The 12,520-nt window shown below is 41.4% G+C and overlaps 1 protein-coding gene across 2 annotated transcripts in view; it reads left to right on the top strand.

Moving 5' to 3' along the window:
- The window catches only part of ACSS3 (acyl-CoA synthetase short chain family member 3), a 173,670-nt gene that overhangs the window by 120,594 nt on the left and 40,556 nt on the right, over positions 1–12,520 (top strand). For both annotated transcript variants that reach the window (XM_075012266.1, XM_075012259.1), the window contains one exon: positions 2,927–3,022. In XM_075012266.1, the coding sequence (XP_074868367.1) occupies positions 2,927–3,022 (96 nt within the window). The remainder of the gene's footprint in view (positions 1–2,926; positions 3,023–12,520) is intronic.

Genomic DNA, 12,520 nt, shown 5'->3' with positions numbered 1-12,520 from the left:
GGTTCAGGGATACAACAAGACTATAATCTTATTATTTTTTTCTGGTTTTTCACACATCATTTATTCCACTTTCTTTGCCCCTTGTCTCATTATAGCACTGAACAATTTTCTCACCTTTTCCCCACCTTTTTTTTTTTCCTATTTTAATCTGTGCCTGCCCCCACCTCCTTCCCAGGTCTCTCAACCTGGGTGCAACCATCAGTCTTCCTTTCTCCTGGTCTCTTCTGACCTGTTCTCTTTCTGTTCAGTTATTTGTCTCCATTTTTTTCTCCTCCTTCATACTTCCCTTTTGACCTTCAAAACTCCTTTTCTGGCCAGTTTCAGCCACCACCTGCTGGCGATCCCTCTGCAAGTCAGCCTGCCACCACCTGCATCTATTAGCTCTTTCCCATTCTCCTTGTGACCTCTTCTGCAGCTCTTCTGTCTGCCGCCTGTGGGCCAGCATCTGAGACAGGCTGCTTTCAGGTGGGATTTTTTTTTCAAAACTTGATATGCATTTCTTGCTAGGCACAGTTTGACCTTGGTGCAAACTCAAGGGCCATCTAGAGTCCTGCGCTGGTTTGCTTAGTTTGAAAAAATTGTCTGAGTTGAAATTCCAGTGAGTGCCATCAAAGTCATTGGCCAAAACTACTCCGACTGGCTCATTTTGTGCCCTGCATATCTGGTAAAATTAGTAGACTGAACAAGGATCCTATTAAATTTTCATCACTGACCTGTTAACTCCTGTAATAGCAACATGAGAAGCCTCAGTAGTGAGAATACAGACTTAAATTTTTGCTAGAATGGCTTCTATAGATCAATACTCCTATACAAAGAGACAACTCTTGTAGTTTTATTATGTCTTGTCATCGTTTTTCATTAACCTCTCTTCTCCCACCCCACCTCCAAGACCCTGGAGTTATGTGACCACATCAGAACCTGAGGTGGAGAGATCAGCTGGTAAATCAGAGCACTAAAGAGTCATAATCTAGAAGGTGAATTTAAAAAACAAAAACAAAACAAAACAAAAAAAACCCCAAACTTCGTGATCTGTTGAATGCTGGGGGATGGCTTGACTGAAGGAATGACTCCCTGCCCCCTACAGTCCCTGCAAGTTTCTTTCAGGTAAATTAAGAAATTTAAGGTATGGCTACACTGCAGTCATGGGATTTGTTTGCAGCTTGTGCACATGTTCCTGAACTAGCTTTAATTTAGCCCTCCATGACTGCAACACAGCCATACTTACTCTGAACTATTACTACTATAAACTCTACTTTTTCTTTCCTCTTCACGGTATAACTGCGAAAGTTCTCAAAGACATATCTCAGCTCTGTGAGTTGTAAAATACATACTCCTGAACTACGTGGTGCACTTCCAAATGAAGTAGTGATCCATTGCTTCACAATGTGGGTTGCTCTCTGGTCTTTCTGCCCAGCAGCCTGAAATGGGGAAATACTGAATTTTTTGCTTTCTGAGCCTGTCAAAGGTTACAGTTTCTCAGCATCCAAAGCAAATTCTGCATACAGTTGGTCTACTTTGCAAAAATTTTGAACAACTGCATTCCTTTGTAACATCATAAATATTAAATGTTGCAAGTGACCAGTTTCAGGCTTTTCTGGGAATATTCTAGGCATCAGTGTACTGATTTACAAGGGATATGGGAAATCTGAAAGGAGGAAAACAGGGAAAATTTTGGCCTCTGCCATCTGTTTAGCACAGTAGTTCCACCTTTCTCTCCCATTGTCTCTAAATCAAACTACTTAAAAGCACCTATTCATATATTCCAGTACAATAGCATCTCAGGTCATCCCTGCTTATCCTCCCAATAGCTGAATGTCTTGATGCCCTAAATGACTTATCTCCCAGATGGTAAGAAGAATAATTATGAAGAGGAAATGGTTAAGGGGAGCATAGAGAGAGCCATTGGAATAGAGGGATCCTGGCCCAGAGGAGGGAATGAGACACAGAGTCTATAAAGGGAGGGAATTGATGGTATACCATGTGAGGAAATGAAGGTGCACACAGATTGCCTGGTATGTGGGGGGCACATATTTTCTGGTGTGGGTGTGGAAAGGTGGGAATGAGGGCACACAGAGCCATTTGCATGGAGGAGAGGGAGGAATAGGAAACACACAGAGCCCAAGACTTGATGGAGAGGGTGGGATGAGTTGCAGGAAATCCCTGAAATAAATTGGGATGGCATATGGCATATGAGGATGGCATAACTGAGAGCTTATCGAGTGGAATGGAGGAACGTCAGTGAGTGCAGTCAGCTCAGCCTGCAGAAACAGTGAAAGCTCATCACCTAAATAAATTAGTTTGTTAGTCTTTAAAGTGCTACACAACTGCTTTTTTGATTGTGAAGATACAGACTAACACTTCTACCTCGCAGTGAAATATGTAATCATATAGCAATATATACCCCACACAGAAAAAAACTAGTACAGCCTAAACAGAGACAGAATAATAAAACAAGGCTGGATTAATCTGCCTTCTAGAGATTGTACCTCTTGATGATTTTGGTTTATGGATTAACTCTTTAAAAATACACATATAAAATAATCTTATGAAGCAGCCCTGTCATCTGTAGGTTACTTACAAACATGTAATTTATTGTTCTCTGACTCCCATTGGTACACAGCAGAATAAGCTACTGGTTCCTATTTTTCTTAGGGTTTTTTTGTTTTTTTGTTTCTTTTTCTTTTAAATCTGTATTGTACTAGCTGTTAATGAACAGGAAAGTGCTGTTTTGGTGCACTCTGACATTTGTGGTGAATTTGTATTTGTAACACATTATATATGAGCCCTGCGGATTCTAAATCTTTCATTGCTCCTCGAAGAATGTATATTTGATCTGTTGAACGAGGAACCAACTTGGAACAGATAAATACTTAATGACGCTAAGTACAAGCCTTAACTGACATAGTTTAATTTTATTACATAACAGAAACTGGATCTGCAATTACTGCTTCCTGCATTGGTTTGGGAAACTCTACAACACCTCCACCGGGACAGGCAGGGAAACCAGTGCCAGGTTACAAAGGTAAGTGTGTGCAGTGTATATCAATAGGAGAGGGGGTTGCTAGTGCTTCTGAGAGAAAGCTCGGGAGCACTCCCAAGATAACAACTTAAGACTGGGGTTGTTCTTTAACAATCTAGGAGCAATAGTGGCGTGTACTCCATCAGCTTTGCATCTCTCTGGATTAACTGGATACTGAACTGGGTAAAAATCCATGTGGCATAGGATCAACACAGTAATTCCTCACAAACGTCTTTTTCTTTTTCCTTCTTTCCAATTTTGGCTGGGAAAAAGAAACTTGATTTGGGACTCGACACATCCTGAAGATCAAAGTATGTCTGCTACCAATTCACATAATTTAGAACAAAACTGATTCGGTTCTATGTTGCCCCTTGGAACTAGCTTAGTGGCCCCAGGATTGATTTAAAGCCATTTTTTCTCTCTCATGCAGGCTGCTTTTTAATCTGTGTCTGGAGCAGACGCATCAGTTCTTCCTCAAGTGCTTGCTTATGTCTATTCAGTCTAGCTGTACATGTGCATGCAGAGCTTTTGGAAAGTTTTCCCTGGCAACTAGCCAGCTGTGTTGGATGGGGAACCCCCTGGAGTGGCCCCTGTGCAAAGCCTATATATGACCAAGGTGACCAGGGACCCCATAGTTCTCTTCTCGCTGCCAGTGGTGGCTGTTCCATTGATCTAGTCAAGTACTTGTTGCTATTTCACAGCTCCCTAGCTTTTTCTGTGCAAATAGTTGTAAAAAGCTGTGTTCAGTATAACCATTGGTTTTGGTTCAGTTAGTGTTTGCTGTTCATTGGGTAGGGAAGGTCTCTTCCCTTCTCTTAACCATTCCCCTCCATTCTGCAGGTGTTAGATTACCTCATGTCCCTGAAGCAGCAAGGTGTACCTGGCAGCCATATTGGCTGGGAAAAGTGGGCATTCTATGTGTGTGCAACCCATGGTGGGGCACTTCCTCAAAGGCATGGACTGATTTCACCCACTGTTTTGCTGGCAAGTCCTGGTGTGAGACCTTAAAATGGTCCTCTGGGTGCTCATAGGCCCTCCCTTTAAATCACGGACCACTTGCTCTCTCCTCCACCTCTTCTGGAAAGCGGCCTTTCTGGTGGCTATAACCTCTACTAGAATGGTACCTGCACTTTAGGCACTTGAATAGATATGAGAAAGCACTTGAAGAAGAAAAAATGGTTACTCACCATTGTAACTGTTGTTCTTCACTCATATGTATTGAAAATCCACCCTCCTGCTCCACTCTCGCAGTGGTTAGGAAGAAGGAACTGAAGGGTTCCAGGTCACATTGGTCATATATAGGCTTTGCATAGGTGCCACTCCAGGAGGCTCTCCTGTCGACTCAGCTGTCTGGTTGCTATGGAAAACTTTCCGACAGCCGTGCACATGCATATCTAACTCTATAGGTACGAGCATCACATCTCAAAGAACAATAGTTACAAAGGTGAGTAACCATTTTATCTTAAATCTGGCTCCAGTATCAAGTAAAATGAAAATTACAGTCAGCAACCACTTAATCAGATGAGTTTTAATTTATCCAGTATCCCTAGAAGATGCTTGTCTCTTCCAGGACGTGCTCAAAAACTCACAAGATCAGATCCTTACCAATCCATCTTACAAGGAAACATTCCTCCCCACCTTCCAACTATTAGTCTGAATCTGCATTCCTTGTGCACCCAAAATTTGTCTGGCACAAAGTGAGATTTGAAAGTGCACAGAACATTAGCTGTAGCAGTTTAAGAAACACACTGATTTGATCTTTTTCTGAATAACAATTTAATATAAAATCTTACCTGATTCTATGTGTGTAAAGATTCTTCCTGTGAAGTCTGTGACCTCTATAAATATTTAATGATAAACTAGAAAAACAAAAACAAAAACATAGTAAGGGTATAATCTCTGTAGCTACTTCACACGCCCATTTGTTTAATCACAGAAGACAGTTTTTGTATTCACTGTTCATACTTGAAAGGGTTCATATTTGAGAGAGATTGTATGCACATTATGTTTCAGTAGTTGTGTAGCATTTTTATTTCTAGCTTTAAGAAATTGTAGGCTGTGAATACACATAGGGCATAAAAATGAGAGCTTTCATTGCGTGGAAGTTATTTGCATGCAGAGTGTGCAAGCATGACATTAAGAATTCTAGCATATTTTATACCTGGGAACATTGATTTTGACTCCTGTGTTTTCAGGAGTTACTCCAAGAAGGGAACATAGATTTCTTTGAGGTCAAGCCATCTACAGGAGAAGTATTCATATTTTTAGGGAGAGAAGGACTGGCTGATTTTCATCTACCAAGCAGAAGCAAAAGTGAACATTTAAAAACAAACAAACCACTATTTTAACTGCCCTAAACTTTTGTACTAGTAGTTACTGTACACACACATCTCATAGTACTGGAAGGGACCTCAAGAGGCCATCAAGTCCAGTCCCCTGCCCTCTTGGCCAGGCCAAGCACGGTCCCCCCCGCCGCTTTTTTTTTTAACCTATTTGCCCCAGATCCCTAAATGGCCCCCTCAAAGATTGAACTCACAACCCTTTGTTTAGCAGGCCAGTGCTCAAACCACTGTATGAAGACAAAAAATGAATGTTAAAGGAAGTTTGAGAAAAGACTTGAAGTTTGAGCAGTGCTCTAATAAGCAGGAAACAATGGCAGAATATAATTACATCAAAAAGCTCTTGTAGTCAGGCTCAGAAAGAATACAAGAGAATCACTTAACACAGATTTTAAAAGAACTCTGCAAAACCTGCTGTTAGTGTATAAATGGACCAAAGGGAGCCTGAGAGTTACAAATATTGAGTTATGAACTGAGCAAACATATACCTAATTTGAAACTGGAAGTATGTAATCAGGCAACAGGATAGCATACAGTACAGCACTGTGTTGCATGTAAACTACTACTAAAAAAAAGAGAGAGAAACTGGCATTTTTCTTCTGCATAGGAAGTTTTCAGAGATGTGTCACGTCAATGTCCACTTGTAAACTTTTGAAAGAATAACCATAACGTTTTGCTCAGAGTTATGAACAATCTCCATTTCTAATTCTGAGGTCGTGCTGTCCTTCAAAATGGATACCACAGTCACGTTCTGTGAAGGAACGGATGTCATATTTCTTTCCTAACCAATGATTCAGGATCACTTATTGGAAGAGTGCAAATCCTGTAACCTACTCTTAATGAAATGTGGGACCTTGAAATCACTTCTGATTGCTATCTCACTCGTCTCACCTCAGTTGTGATATGACTCTGGCTGCTGCTATGTTAGCTACTAGTTTGAGATTAATATTTTATGCTATTTTTAAAAGATGAGCTTGGTACTTCTAGATGGAATAAAATTGCATTAGTAGTTCTCCAGACAGTGGTTGCTGATGTCATGATGTGTTTAAATTGGATTTAGGGAAATAAAATAGAAAGAAATGCCTTCTTCCCCCCTAAAAGGGGGAAGATTGTTTCCTATTGTAACATTGTAAATACAGAGTAAAATAAATTCTGTGAAGTGACTCTACCTTACACTGGGGTAAATAAGAGCAGGATTTGGCCATATTTTAAGATTCAGAGTTGTGTGACCAGGCCAGGCTAGGATTGAATGCTGCATACCACTGGAAAACTAATATACCTCACTCACTTCTAGCTCTGATGGTTTTCTGAGATCTGACCTTTTATCTGGATTGGTCTATCTGTTTATTTGTTATTGATCTAAGATAAAATACAGCAAGTCCTGTATATGAGAGCAGTAAGTACTCTGAATATAGGTTGGCAGCTGTGTAGTTCAAGAATACCCCCAAACTTGTGTTCTTTTTTAAACAGATTCTAAAAATCTCAAAAACCTAAATACATAGCTTCCAGGGTACAAAATCTAATATTAAAAGATGGGATAAGCACCATGATAAACAAATTACATTAAACTGGGGGAGTCGACTGCATCCAAAAAAAATGTTGAAATTGTTGTATGAATAAGACGTCTACTCCTGCTCTATGAATCTGAATTCTCCAAATCTAACTTGATGGATTTTCTCGATGCTAGGTGAATAGGTACAAGCAACAAATAATGTTTGCAGAATTTGTCACGCAGGGGTATGGAAGTTTCTGGTTAACATCTCAGACTTGCACTCCCTTGAATAGAGGGGACAGGATGATTTTGGAGTTCCTATTCATCCTTTCTAGAACCTTTCTTAGCTTAGCTTTTGTCTGTCTAATTAACCCTTCCAAATTTTGAACCTTGCTGTATCTATCCTTATAACAAGCCTCTGACCCACTGTGTTTGACAGACCATGTTGGTGTTTAAAATCACTGTTCTTTTTGAAGGACTGTTTTCAGACAGTAAAGATCTGATTTCAACAGTCATGGAGTCTGTGCATTAGGTAGGCACGATGGTACTGATGGTACTGGAAAGGTCTGTTGGCAGATTTGTATATTTCTGCCCTCACCTCAGCTTTCTTCCTTAGTGCCCAAGGTTGTTAATCCATCCTGCTGTTAGCTTGCTGTTACTGCCTGTCATGATCATGAGGGTTAGCCAGCAGCCTGGGAGTAAAAGGGTTAACCTCCTTAGCCAGGTGGGGTTGGCCTATAGGAATGTAGGTAAGAATTGAATTTTGGCTCCTCCCTTCTTCTGTTCTCTGTCTTTGCTTCTTCTTTCCAGCCATGAGGGAGAGAGACATAGACTATCTCCCTCCAAGAACAGGCCCTGCAATCTTCTGTAAGTAGGGTAAAGTTTAGATAGATCCATTAGGCTTTATTGTTTTATGGTTTGGGAAGTGGGATCTGATGTCTGTGCACTTTTTAGAAATGTTCTTTTACTCTCCTTGTAACTAAGTTCCAGGCCCATGGTAGAGACTCCCCATGTGTTTTACTTTGTGACTCTTCCATCTAGTCATGAGGCTTGCAGCACGAATATTAAGAACATAAGAACATAAGAATGGCCATACTGGGTCAGACCAAAGGTCCATCCAGCCCAGTATCCCGTCTGCCAACAGTGGCCAATGCCGGGTGCCCTAGAGAAGGAGAACAGAAGACAATGATCAAGTGATTTATCTCCTGCCATCCATCTCCTGCCCTTGTTATGAAGGCTGGGGCACCATACTTTACCCCTGGCTAATAGCCATTTATGGACCTAACCTGCAAAAATTTATCGAGCTCTTTTTTAAACCCTAATAGAGTCCTGGCCTTCACAGCCTCCTCCGGCAAGGAGTTCCACAGGTTGACTGTGCGCTGTGTGAAGAAAAATTTCCTTTTATTAGTTTTGAACCTACTACCCATCAATTTCATTTGGTGTCCCCTAGTTCTTGTATTATGGGAAAAGGTAAATAATTTTTCTATATTCACTTTCTCCACACCATTTTATGATTTTATATACCTCTATCATATCGCCCCTCAATCGCCTCTTTTCCAGACTGAAAAGTCCCAGTCTCTCTAGCCTCTCCCCATATGGGACCCGTTCCAAGCCCCTAATCATTTTGGTCGCCCTTTTCTGAACCTTTTCTAATGCCAATATATCTTTTTTGAGGTGAGGAGACCACATCTGCACACAGTACTCAAGATGTGGGCGTACCATAGTTTTATATAGGGGAAGTATGATATCTTTCGTCTTATTATCTATCCCTTTTTTAATAATTCCTAACATCCTATTTGCTTTATTAACTGCCGCTGCACACTGCGTGGATGTCTTCAGAGAACTAGCCACTATAACTCCAAGATCCCTTTCCTGATCTGTCATAGCTAAATTTGACCCCATCATGTTGTACGTGTAATTTGGGTTATTTTTTCCAACATGCATTACCTTACACTTACCCACATTAAATTTCATTTGCCATTTTGCTGCCCAATCACTCAGTTTGCTGAGATCTTTTTGTAGTTCTTCACAATCCCTTTTGGTTTTGACTGTCCTGAACAACTTGGTGTCATCTGCAAACTTTGCCACCTCACTGCTTACCTCATTTTGTAGATCATTGATGAACAAGTTGAACAGGATCAGTCCCAGGACTGACCCCTGGGGAACACCACTAGTTACCCCCCTCCATTGTGAAAATTTACCATTTATTCCAACCCTTTGTTTTCTGTCTTTTAACCAATTCCCGATCCATGAAAGGATCTTTCCTCCTATCCCAGGACCGCCTAATTTACATAAAAGCCTTTGGTGTGGGACCATGTCAAAGGCTTTCTGGAAATCTAGGTATATTATGTCCACTGGGTGCCCCTTGTCCGCATGTTTATTAACCCCTTCAAAGAATTCTAATAGATTAGTTAAACACGACTTCCCTCTGCAGAAACCATGCTGACTTTTGCCCAACAATTCGTGCTCTTCTACCTGCCTTGCAATTTTATTCTTTACTATTGTTTCTACTAATTTGCCTGGTACTGATGTTAGACTTATCGGTCTATAATTGCCAGGGTCTCCTCTGGAGCCTTTTTTAAATATTGGCGTTATATTGGCCGTCTTCCAGTCATTGGGTACCGAAGTGGATTTAAAGATAGGTTACAAACCACTGTTAATAACTCTGCAATTTCACATTTGAGTTCTTTCAGAACCCTTGGGTGAATACCGTCTGGTCCTGGAGACTTGTTACTATTCAGCTTATCAATTAACTCCAAAACCTCCTCTAATGTCACTTCCATCTGGGAGAGTTCCTCAGATTTGTCACCTAAAAAGGCTGGCTCAGATTTAGGAACCTCTGTAACATCCTCAGCCATGAAGACTGAAGCAAAGAACTCATTTAATTGCTCCTCAATGGCACTGTCTTCCTTGATCGCTCCTTTTATATCTTTATCGTCCAAGGGCCCCACTGCTTTTTTACCGGGCTTCCTGCTTCTAATGTATTTAAAAAACATTTTACTATCATTTTTTTGAATTTTTGGCTAGCTGTTCCTCAAAATCTTTTTTGGCTTTTCTTACTACATTGTAACACTTAATTTGGGAGTGTTTATGTTCCTTTCTATTTTCCTCACTAGGATTTGACTTCCACTTTTTATTATATTGTTGTAATAATAAAAGTTCTCCCTTTTTTCTGTTTGTTAGCTTGGTATTGGTTAATGTTTGTGTCCTGTTTTTTATTTTTGAGGCTGAGATTTCCCAAGTAGTCTCTCCCTGGTTTCCTTATTATTATTTGGGGGTGGGGGCAGCAAATTTTATCCCCAAAATCTAAGGTTTTTAGGATTTTTTGGGGGAAGTTTATACCAAAACCGGGTAGATAAGGTTTTGGGGATACTTTTGCTGGCCCCCATTTCTGCATTTATTTTGCTCAAGTGGGGAAGGAGCCATGACACTGCCTTTGTCAGATCAGTTGCACCTATATTCCCTCTCTTGGGTTCAGCAAGGGCACCTGCGTTTAGGCTCTCTGTCCCTCAGCTGTGATGTCTCTGGGCAGAGACCCACATCTTTTCCCCTCCAGTCCTGGTTAGAGTTTTCCAGGCTGCAGAGTTCCCTGTCTAGGCTGCGTTATTTCTTGCAAGACAGACTGCCTAAGCAGGTGGGCCTCTACTCTTCCTTTGGTTTTGGAGGCTGTAAACAGCATAATTGCCCATACTCAGAAATTATTCACCATTCTTCCTAAGCAAGCACGTGTATTCTTAAAGTAAAAAACATTACAGAGAAAAACAGTAGAAGAACCTACCTGAATGCTAATCAGCTTCACAGAAATCAGCAAAAAACAAGCAGCCCTGTAGCATCTTAGAGACTCAAACACCCATTACCTAATAAATTTAAGACCCACTTCCACGAAAGCTCATTACCTAATAAATAAATGTGTTAGTCTTTAAGGTGCTACAGGGCTGCTAGTTTGTCTGAAGCTACAAGCTAACGTGGCTACCTATCTGAGAGCTCAGCAGAAAATCTAGTAGGAGTCAGTTCTCAGACCCCACCACAACATTCTTCTGTAGTTAAAACATCTGTACCTCAGAACAAATATCCCCATAAAATGGTTAGCCCATTCTTTTGATATCCTGAGAGTTTGATCCTCAGATTGTGGGAACGGGTAATTAGATAATGATCCCATCTGCATGGCATTGCTTCAACAGGCTGTATTCAGTGGCCCCTTTGAGTTTCCCCAGCCAAACCACTACACACTGTCCAGAAGCTGATTCTTGTTTGACCCACTGTTCAGTGTAATCCTCTGATGTTCATAACATTTCCAATGGCTTACAGCAATATATAATCTTTGCATTTAATACAGTGAACTCCAAATAAACCTTATTCGGTAAGATTTTTCAAGGATATTGCAAGAAGTTGCTGTATATTTCAGAAAAGAGCCTTATTATTTAAACCTGCATCCATCCAGTCTGTCACGTGTCAATATGTCTCTTCTCAGCACCACCACCCCTTGCCAATCACAGGCATTAGCCATTCTGAATGGTGTATATCTAGATATTATAAACCAGGCCTCTGAACAGTTAGTACAGATAAGGGTACCACAGCTACTGGAAAGAAATTATTTGTCTTCTTTTCCTTGTTCCCAGGCAGCATGGAATTGATTCTAATGGATTTCCTAGATTAAGAATGTATCCAAGATGAGGTTCCAGGCTCTGTTTTTGGAAACCCAAATATCCTCTATTGAAATATAACCCAGTCACTGAAGGTTGTAACAAGGGCAATGTGGACAGAGGAAAGGGCATTGAAGTTGGCTTCTGGAGTCTGTTCCCAGCTATGCTACTGGCCTGTTGTGTGAGCTTGGTAGCTTGTTGGTGTAGGCGTGTGATTCTGGCTTTGGGTGTGAGAGATCCTGGGTTCAAGTTCCAGACAAGCCCTTCTTAGATGGGCTGCATAGCTCAGCAGTTTGAGCATTGACCTGGTAAATCCAGGGTTGTGAGCTCAATGTTTGAGGGGGCCACTTAGACATCTGGAAAAATAGATTAAAAACAATTATATAAAGGATGTGAACACATTAGAGAGGGTTCAGCAAAGGGCAGCAAAAATTATTAAGGGGCTGGAGCACATGACCTATGAGAAGAGGCTCAGAGATTGGGGTTACTCAGTTTGCAGAAGAGAAGACAGGGGTAATTTGATAGCAGCCTTCAACTTCCTGAAAGGGGGCTCTGAAGAGGTTGGAGAGAGACTGTTCTCAGTGATGACAGAATCGGGGCAATGGTGTGAAGTTTCAGAGGGAGAGGTATAGTTTGGATATTAGGAAAAACTATTTCACCAGGAGGGTGGTCAGTTTCCTGGCTCCTAGAGTGGCAGGGAGCTGGGAACCAGGGGGCAGCCTGGTTTCCTGTTTCTCCACTGCTTGTGGGACCCAGGAATCAAGCAGCAGCCTGGCTCCCAGCTCCCCTCTACTCCTTTCCTGGCTCTGCGAGGGGAGCTGGGATCCAGGCTGGGAAACCGTTCCTGACTCTTGACTGCCACCCCTGACAGCAGTGGTTTCCCACTCCTGCTGGGCAGCAGTCACATTAACCTGAGACATGCACGACTTGGTTGTGCTTATCTCGAGGGTATACTGTATTTTAAAACCAATGGTATTTGTGGCTGGGATACTAACAGGAATCTTTAGCTCATAGATTGCGGTACCCA

The sequence above is a fragment of the Carettochelys insculpta genome, chromosome 1 (assembly GCF_033958435.1).
Source record: "Carettochelys insculpta isolate YL-2023 chromosome 1, ASM3395843v1, whole genome shotgun sequence".
NCBI lineage: Eukaryota > Metazoa > Chordata > Testudines > Carettochelyidae > Carettochelys > Carettochelys insculpta.
This window is presented reverse-complemented; position numbering and strand designations above follow the sequence as displayed.